Source organism: Peromyscus californicus, unplaced genomic scaffold (genome assembly GCF_007827085.1).
Source record: "Peromyscus californicus insignis strain IS unplaced genomic scaffold, ASM782708v3 Scaffold_24__1_contigs__length_46423439, whole genome shotgun sequence".
Taxonomy (NCBI): Eukaryota; Metazoa; Chordata; class Mammalia; order Rodentia; family Cricetidae; genus Peromyscus; species Peromyscus californicus.
Genome location: NW_026294535.1, coordinates 44,556,981 through 44,566,434, shown reverse-complemented (window position 1 = coordinate 44,566,434; position 9,454 = coordinate 44,556,981). Strand labels below are relative to the sequence as shown.

The following is a 9,454-nucleotide window of genomic DNA, read 5'->3' as shown; positions in this document are numbered from 1 at the left end:
ACTCCGCCCCCGCGCCTCCAGCGCAACCTAACCCGAGCGAGACGGACGGGGGGGGATTGGCAGTCCTCGCTGCCAATCAGCAGGGGCCTGGGGGCGGGGCGGGGCTCGCCTCAGCCAATCAGGAGGAGCCAGGTACAAGCCGCTCCCGCGGAGGCGTGTGACGCGACCGCGCCGTCAAAACGAGGTGACGGGACGCCGCGGGGGACAAACTGGGTCAGGCGCGGGCCCGGGGAAAGTGATCCCTTCGCTGTCACGCCTGTGTTAAACCAAGTTATCTTTAGACTTGGAAACCAAGCGTTTACGGTCCCCGGATAGAAACCGGACGAAGGGGAGCCGGCGGCGGAGCGTTGGGACGCGCCCGCCGGGTCTTCCCAGCGTGTGCCTGGGAGCCGGTCCGCCGCCGCTGACCCCGAACCCCCGAAACTCACCGGCATTTCCTCTGACTTCTAGACATGGGAGAGAAAAAGGAAGCGGGAGCCTGGCTTGTAGTCCGGCCCAAGTGGCCACCTTTTCTATGTTTTCAAAGGCATCCATCTGAAATTCCCAGCCATGTCTGTATCGTCCCCAGAGGGCCCCATAATTTTCCCAAGAAACGAGACTCCCAGACTGTCAAATTCCCCTAGATTGCGGAGTTAGACGCTGGCTCTCAGAGGGAGGTAAACAGCAAATTGAGTCAACCGGGACTTAACGCTATCGACAGTCATTCTAAGCGACTCTTAGCTAGCCTCCAACTCAGATCCTACCCCCTCTACCTCTGTGGGAGGATGTCATCATGTCCTGCAGATTCGGGGGGCTTAGCTGTGGACCAAAACTGCTTTGGAATTGGTCCCTGGTGTCTTAGGACACTCAAACTCAGCTGTCATTACTTTTTTTTTTTTTTCATTTTCCAAGACAGAGTTTCTCTGTGTAACAGCTCTGGCTAGCCTGGAACTCGTTCTGTAGCCCAGGCTGGCCTCGAACTCAGGGATCCACTTGCCTCTGCCTCCTGAGTGCTGGGATTAAAGGCATGCGCCAGCACTGTGCAGCTACTGTTTTTAAAGGCCATGCACAGCTAATGGTCCACACCTGCAGCCCCTGTATTCTTAAGGCAGAGCCAAGAGGACCCACAAATTCAAGGCCAGTCTAGGCTACATAAGCAAGGACCAGGCTAGCTGAGGCTGCACAGTGAATCTCTCTTTCAACAAACAGTATAAAGGCCAAATTGGGGGATACCTGTAGAAGCAATTCCTCACAAATAATAAACTTTTAAAACATTTCTTGGGCTATGGACTAGTGGGGGCATACTTGTAAAGGCAGTAATCCAGAGATGGAGGCAGGAGGATCAGGGGTTCAAGGTTAGCTTCTGCTACATAGTAAGTTCCAGGCTAGTCAGGGTTGCATGAGACCCTGTTTAAAAAAAAAAGCCAAGCTAAGGTGGGTTGGCAAACCCAACACTCAGGAGGCATCAACAGATGGAGCTCTGTGAGTTCAAGGCCAGCCTGATCTACATAGTAAGTTCCATGCCAGCCAAGACCTTGTCTCAAAAAACAATCCCTTCTCTGCTATTTTTATTAAAGTCAGGGGCAGGGAGATGGCTCAGCTGCTAAGACATCTACTTAGCACATGCATGCACCTAGCAGGAACAAAGCCCTACGTTTAATACCAGTATCTCCAAAAAACAAAACATTTCTCTGGGCTGAGTCTGTAGCTCAGTAGTTTAGCACTTGCCTGGCATACACACATACAAGAAGCTCTAGGTTCAACAACACACACATGTGCACACACACACACACACACACATGTGCACACACACACACACACACACACACACACACACACACACACACGCACCCTCATGTGAGCACACATTCACCCACACCCGTGTTTGTCTGTGTGTTCTCTCTCTCTCTCTCCTCTCTGATTTCTCTCAATAAAAGCAAGTAAGTAGAACTTCATGAAAGAACCATGAGGTGGAGGCATATGGATCAGGAGTTCAAGGCCATCCTCTGCAGCATAGGGAATTCCAGGCCAACCTGGACTACATGAGACTCTATCTGAAAAACAAAACAAAACAGTGACAGGGGTGGATGTAGGCATTTGGGTATCCCATACTCCAAGGAATCCTGCACCAAAATAGAAAACACCTAACTCAAAGGATCTCACTTCATGGGTCCTAGATTTAAATTTTCACACACAAAGCTAGGCTTAAACAGTTCCTATACAGAAATCTCTATATTGAGAACTCATGATTCTCATAATTGAAAAGAGGCCTCACAGACCCGCAGGAGATAAGGAGCTTGAGGTACTTGGAATAAGTCAGTGGCATTTGGTTTTGTTTAGTTAAATTCTCACTATGTAACCCAAACTGGCCTTGAACTTGTGATCCTCCTGTCTCAGTGTTCCTGGTACTGGGGGATACCGAAGGGTGTCACCACACCCCACACAAGAAACTACTTTATGAATCAAGATCTACTTCTGCTTGAGCTTCCTCACAGTATCCAGTATAGTGATGCAGTAATTTAAAATGTAGCCAAGCACAGTAGAGTCTGTCTATAATCCCAGCACTTGGAGGACCAAGAGCTCAAGAACATTCTCAGCACAGAGAAATGTGAAGCCAGTCTGGGCAAAAAGAAATTCTCAAAACCAGACAAGCCAGGCTGTGGCTGCACAGGCCTTTAATCCCAGAACTCGAGAGGCAGAGGCAGGCAGATCTCTTGAGTTCAGCATCAGCCTGGTCTACAGAGTGAGTTCTAGGACAGCCAGGGTTACACAGAGAAAACTTATCTAGAAAAGCAAACAAACAAAAAACTAAACTGTAGACTATGAAGTAGGCCTGATGCAGGTCTGTAATCCTTACAACTAAAGGGTAAATTAGGAGAATCAAAGGTTGAAGATCTGAACCAGGTGTGGTAGTGCTCATACCTTTATCCCTAAAGGAGGCAGCAGAGACAAGCAGATCTCTGAGTTCAAAGTCAGCCTGGTCTACACAGTGAGTTCTAGGCCAGCCAGGCTTTATAATACGACTCTGTCCCAAAAAAGTAAAAATAGTTGAAGACTTGTTTCAGTATAGTGTTGTAGAATATTATTTTAAGGTGTATTACTTTTGTTTATGTTGCATTTGTTTAACAATGCGAAGCTGTGTTACTGTGCCTGTCTAAAACACCTGATGGTCTAATAAAGATCTGAACGGCCAATAGGGAGGTAGGAGAAAGGATAGGTGGGGCTGGCAGGCAGAGAGAATTAATAGGAGAAATCTGGGAGAAGGAAGGAGCCAGAGAAGGAGGAGGACTCCAGGGGCCGGCCACCCAGCTACAGAGCTAGCCATGGAGTAAGAGTGAAAGTAAGATATACAGAAGGAAGAAAAGGAAAAAAGCCCAGAGGCCAAGGGTAGGTGGGATAATTCAAAGTTAGGGAAAGCTGGCAAGAAACAAGCCAAGCTAAGGCCGGACATTCATAAGTAATAATAAGCCTCCATTTGTGATTTATTTGGGAGCTGGGTGGCTGGGCCCCCAAAAGAGCAAAACAACAATAGTACATTGAGTTCAAAGTCAGACTGCATACTTTAGTAAGACCCTGCCTCAGGAGAAGTTCTGGGGATCCGATGAGTGACAGAGCACTTGCCTAGCATATGTGAGGCCATCAGTTCAGTCTTCAGAACCACAAAAAATAGGGGGGCTATGAAGCCAGATGGGAAGGAAGGCTCACTGGTAAAGGTGCCAGCTGCCGAAGCCTGGCAACCTGAGTGCAGTTCCTGGAAAGCACACAATGGTGGAAGGAGAGAACTGACGTGACAGAGTTGTCCTCTGATGTCCACATCACACTGAGGCAGGCACACACACACACACACACACACACACACACACACACGCACACACACACACACACACACACACACACACACACACACACACACTAATTTTAAATAATTTTTTAAACATTTCATGTACATTAATTTTTTTTTTTTTTTTTTTTGCCTGCATGTGTGTCTGTGTGAGGGTGTCAGAGCCTCTGGAACTGGAGTCACAGACAGTTGTGAGCTGCCATGTGGGTGCTGGGAATTGAACCCGGGTCCTCTGGAAGAGCAGCCAGTGCTCTTAACCCCTGAGTCATTTCCCAGGCCCAACATTTTGTTTTGTTTTTACTTTGTTTTTCAAGACAGGGTTTCTCTGTGTAGCCTTGGCTATCCTGGAACTCACTTTGTAGATCAGGCTGGCCTTGAACTCACAGAGGTCCGCCTGCCTCTGCCTCCCGAGTGCTGGGATCACAGATGTGCACACCCAGCAGCCCAACAATTTTTAATAGTAGACTCTGAAGCAAGTTGTTGCCACCATAGTGCTAAGCCACTTCCTAGTTCAGTGGTCTCTGTTAAATTTCTTGTCTCCACACCTCAGTCTCTCCATTATATTACATACTAGTATGTAATATAATACTTACTACATAGGATTTATTGCAAGACTTGGGTTAATGCAAATAAAGTGCTTAGACCAGGTACACGTCATAAAGTGAGAGTTGAATACACGTTAACCATCGTTACTAGCCATAGTCACGAACCACCTGGGGGAACCTCAGCTGGACTTGGAGTCTGAGCATCCAGCTGGAAAGGCCTGTCTGGGAGTGTCTTCTGAATGTGATTTGCATAACGGTTGAGGGCCACCTGACGTCAAGGGCTTCTTGAAGTTCTAGGTCAGTGGTAGCCTTGGAAATGCTTCCAGCAGCAAGGCAGCCCTACGGCCTCACCACCAACCCTGCTTCCGACTCAGCTGCCGAAGCACCAGGAAGTGAAACAGTTGAAGCCCCGTGCCTCCCACTCACCCCATCTATCTCATCCTACCTCCACTTCCTTGTCTGTCTTTTCACCTCTCATCTCCTAGCTTTTAGGACTCTCAGGACGGTGACCAGAGGCAGCAAACGTGTAAGAGACACTGCACAAAATAGAGTGGGCTCCCCTATGCGTCCCCCTCCCAGTTCCCTTATTCCATTCCTCCCTTCCTATGTAGACAAACCATTTCTCCCCCAAACTGAGCCAGTTCTAAGATGCTGGAAATGTTTCATCTAAAGGTAGGTAGATCCATCACAGAATCCTAATAATAACATGTGAACCAGAAGTTTCATTGGGCAGTCTAAAATCGTCCCAAAGGGTACTTGCTTCAGCAGCACATTACTAAAATTGGAAGGATACAGAGATTAGCATGGCCCCTGTGCAAGGATGACATGAAATCCATAAAGCATTTTATATTAAAAAAATAGACTTCAGGCAGTGGTGGTACACACCTTTAATCACAACACCCGGGAGGCAGGGGCAGGCAGATCTGAGTTTGAGGCCAGCCTGGTCTACAGAGTGAGTTTCAGGACAGCCAGGGCTACACAGAGAAACCCCTTTCTTTTTTTTTTTTTTTTTTTTTTTTTTTTTTTGGTTTTTCGAGACAGGGTTTCTCTGTGTAGCTTTGCGCCTTTCCTGGAACTCACTTGGTAGCCCAGGCTGGCCTCGAACTCACAGAGATCCGCCTGGCTCTGCCTCCCGAGTGCTGGGATTAAAGGCGTGCGCCACCACCGCCCGGCTGAGAAACCCCTTTCTTGAAAAACAAAAAGTCCTAAGGGAAGGGAGACCCCCCATTGAGAACATGCCTCTCAGAGGAAAAGTTAGCTTAGGAAGGCTTTGAGCGCCTTCCCTGTGGTCATCTACAGCCTCATTCTGACGTCCAAATTGTCCTGGGACCCTCCACTGGGGTTGGGGCAGTCCCAGCTTCAGACCACCCTCTCCTCCCACGTCCAACCTCACTCTCTCAGCTGCTTCCCTGGAGGTTGCATCATGGAGGGTGATGAAATCAGCCATCAGTGGATTTTACCCATGGATGCAATAGGCCGGAGGAGCGGCAAGGGTCACTGCCACTGTCAACCACCCAGAACCCCGAGCTACACGCTTCTAGCTATGGGGTAGGAACAGGGGCGGGGGCTGAAATGTTTCAGTTGGATTTCCAGTCCTTGGTTACACTGGTTCCCTGAAAAATCATTACCTAGACCCCACAGAACCCATGACAACCTTCGGCTAAGTGGAATGAAAAATCAAGCGGCTCTTAGCCAGCATTATCACCCCCAAAGTACCCTTTCCACAGTGAGGGCTGTACCCTTTCCACAGTGAGGGCTGTACCCTTTCCACAGTGAGGGCTGTACCCTTTCCACAGTGAGGGCTGTACCCTTTCCACAGTGAGGGCTGTACCCTTTCCACAGTGAGGGCTGTACCCTTTCCACAGTGAGGGCTGTACCCTTTCCACAGTGAGGGCTGACGTGGAGCTTACCTTGCCCTTACGCAGCATCTCAGATCACAAAGTATTTTCATGGTTACTGTCGCCTCCAAAACCAGGACCACCCAGTGAAAAGAACACCATTTCCCACGGAGGAAAAGAAAAGCCTCGATCTTACATAGAAGGTGTCACACAGGAACCAAATTTCATTTCAAACTGAGCTCACCATGGGATGTGGAGATGAATGAACGCTGTTTTGGTTTTTTCCTCAGGCGAGAGGAAGTGGGGAAATCAGAGTGGGATGAGGTAAGAATAAAGCCTTGAGAGGCAAAAATATCGGATTACACAGGGAGGGACTGGAGAGGGTATTAATTTGAATGTTCATCCCTTCCCCGCCCCTTCTGCAGCCATCTCTGTTCCTGGAGAGCGTGACACATGTGTCCCCTCCTGGGCCTCTAGCCACAGCAACCTCACCACTCATTTCCCCTGGAACCGAGGAGGCATACCTGGGCTCTCCACAGAGGGAGATGATGTCGGGAGGGAAATCCCACCTGCTCTGAGTCACCTGCCAGTGTAAAGGGCGGGCCTTACGATGCAGGGACCTTAAAAAGAGACTGCGAGACAAAGGGAAGAAAACAGGAAGCAGCTCAGGAACCGGACTACAAGAGTCAGAACAAAAGGAGGCCGGTGCAGAGTCCACAAGGCCCGGTGCAGGTCACAGAGCCAGCCGGATCTGAGAAGCAGGCAACAAGATGCTGGGTTGCAGAGCGGTACTACTGCTGTGGCTGCTGCCCTGGACCACTCAGGGCCTGGCTCTGCCTAGGACCAGCAGCCCCGACTGGGCGCAATGCCAACAGCTCTCCCGGAATCTCTGCACACTAGCCTGGAGTGCACATCCACCAGTGGGACTTATGGTAAGTGCCAGTTCCCGGAGCCATGCAGAAACCTTCCCAGGCCTTCTAAGTGTAGGTCTGATGTGAGCTGCGGCCCTGGGTGGAATCTGGAGGGCTGAAGGTTGTCGTGGAATGAGCGAGGACAGAAGACTGGGATTTCTGGGAGAGTCATGGAGCAAGGATCCATTGGAATGCAAAAGCACTTACGTTGTCTCATCTTGGCCCCATTGCAGGATACACTAAGAGAAGAAGATGAGGAGACTAGAAATGATGTCCCCCGTATCCAGTGTGGGGATGGTTGCGATCCCCAAGGACTCAAGGACAACAGCCAGGTACCACCAGGATGATGTTAGTGCATCTAGGAGAGGGGAGGAGTGAGCTGGGCCTCATAACTGACCACTCAGCTATGCCCGAGATGGCAAAGACCTGCTGTGGGCTTCAGGCCAGCCTGAGCTACACGTAGTAAGTTTAAGGCCATGGTCTGAGCCAGTGAGATGCTGTCTAAAGAAAGAAGAAAAGAAAAGCGGAGGACAGGAAGGCAGGACACTGGAAAACAGCGTTCATACGCTTTCTTCTTCCTCTAGTTCTGCCTGCAAAGAATCCACCAAGGTCTGGTTTTTTACAAGCAGCTGCTGGACTCAGACATCTTCACAGGGGAGCCTTCTCTGCTCCCCGACAGCCCCGTGGGCCAGCTTCATACCTCCCTACTGGGCCTCAGCCAACTCCTCCAGGTATGCACCGGGGATTTGGAGGATGGGGCTAGTCAGTGTCTAAGACAGAAGCTGGGAGCTTAGTATAGAATCCTTTCTGACTGTGTCTTGTGTCCTTTTAGCCAAAGGATCACCATTGGGAGAGTCAACAGATGCCTAGCCTGAGTCCCAGCCAGCAGTGGCAGCGTCCCCTCCTCCGCTCCAAGATCCTCCGAAGCCTTCAGGCCTTTGTGGCGATAGCTGCCCGGGTCTTTGCCCACGGAGCAGCCACCCTGACTGAACCCTTAATGCCATCAGCTTAAGTATGGCACCCAGGTTCCCAAGGCTCAGCAATGATAAGATTAATTTATCAACCCAGGCATCCATAAGCCAACAAGCTAACTGGTCCATTAGTAAGTACTATTTGTTGTTATTGTTTTGTTTGACGGGCAAGGACAATTTTATTAAAGAGAAAAACAAAAAACAGCCCAGAGTAGGTAGCTCTCTAGAGGAAGGAGATGGAGACAGAGGATAAGGTCATGCCCTTTGCCGTGGAAGCTGGCAAGCGGCTGCATGGTAGAAGGGGTGGGGGTGGGGGTGCACATCAGAGATACAGTGAGAAAGCCCAGGCTTTGGCCAGTATCTGCATGAGAAAGAAGAAAAAGGGCAAGTTGTACTTTCCTGAGTAACTGGGGGAAATGTGCAGCTCACGGTGCAATGGAAGCTCCGGTCTGCTTAGTCCCTGAGATCTAACAAATGACCAGTACGGACCGACTTGTGACGCTAACCTGTGACAAACTTGCATATTTATTAATCGGGAGGGGAGAGTTTGGTATTATTTATCCTTGTAACAGCAGTTTAGAGGATTGTTATTTATTATATTTATAAGGAATTATGTATTTTTTCCAATAAAGATTTATTTATGTGCCTGAGTCTCACTTGTGCTCTGATATCTCTGCCAGGCCGCGACCAAAGGTCTAAGAGTGTCCTGAGCTCTGAGTGGACACACTGCTTTGTGTTGAGTTCACTGAATGCCACTACAGTGGGCATCTCCACTGCCCAAACATGCTTGTTCTGTGTGTGTGTGTGTGTGAGTGTGTGTGTGCGCGCGCCATGCATGTGTGTATACATAGGTTCACTTTTGTGTGCACATGCATCATGGAGCCCAGAGGTTGATGTTTTTCTCAACACACACACACACACACACACACACACGGTCTCACTGTGTAGCCTTGGGTGACTTTGAACTCGACAGAGACCTGCCTGCCTCTGTCTCCCGAATTCTGGGGTTAAAGGCGTGTGCCACTTCACCCAGCTCTGTCCACTTGGTTGAGTCAGGGGCTCTCACTCGAACCTAGACTTAGCAACTGATTGACTGGACTCACCTCCCTAGTCAGCTTGCTCTGGGGGTCCTGGCTCTGCCTCCCAAGTGCTGGGATGACAGGTGAGGAACAATGCTCTTCCATTATTTATGTGGATGTTGGAACTCCAACCTCTGGTCTGCACACTTGCCCGGCAAGTTTACCTGCTAAACTCTCTCCAACTCTCCCGACTTCCATTTTAAAGTAGGGTTTCACACTAGCCTGTCTTGAACTTACGGCAGTTTTCCTGCCTCGGTGCTGTGAGCTGTCATTGCCTGCCTCAAATTTTT

General features: G+C 49.5%; 1 protein-coding gene and 1 pseudogene across 2 annotated transcripts; both read left to right on the top strand.

The window, feature by feature from the left end:
• The first annotated feature begins 5,122 nt into the window (after positions 1-5,122).
• On the top strand, positions 5,123-5,219 carry LOC128120132 (uncharacterized; annotated as a pseudogene).
• Positions 5,220-6,252: 1,033 nt separating this feature from the next.
• On the top strand, positions 6,253-8,735 carry Il23a (interleukin 23 subunit alpha). Of its 2 annotated transcripts, XM_052753793.1 has the most exons (5): positions 6,253-6,527; positions 6,629-7,135; positions 7,348-7,446; positions 7,699-7,845; positions 7,947-8,735. In XM_052753793.1, exons 2-5 carry the CDS (start codon positions 6,974-6,976, stop codon positions 8,124-8,126), a joined length of 588 nt encoding a protein of 195 aa, XP_052609753.1. In that variant the 5' UTR covers positions 6,253-6,527; positions 6,629-6,973; the 3' UTR covers positions 8,127-8,735. The 2 variants fall into 2 exon arrangements, with proteins under 2 accessions (XP_052609753.1, XP_052609754.1); XM_052753794.1 differs by lacking the exon at positions 6,253-6,527 and having other exon boundaries at positions 6,560-7,135.
• The last annotated feature ends 719 nt before the right edge of the window (positions 8,736-9,454 follow it).

Bases quoted from the DNA above. Each gene is read 5' to 3' on its own strand.
- Il23a (XM_052753793.1), top strand. From the start codon at position 6,974: ATGCTGGGTTGCAGAGCGGTACTACTGCTGTGGCTGCTGCCCTGGACC. The intron at 7,136-7,347 runs GTAAGTGCCAGT...GCCCCATTGCAG, and splicing joins ATCCACCAGTGGGACTTATG to GATACACTAAGAGAAGAAGA. The intron at 7,846-7,946 runs GTATGCACCGGG...GTGTCCTTTTAG, and splicing joins GCCTCAGCCAACTCCTCCAG to CCAAAGGATCACCATTGGGA.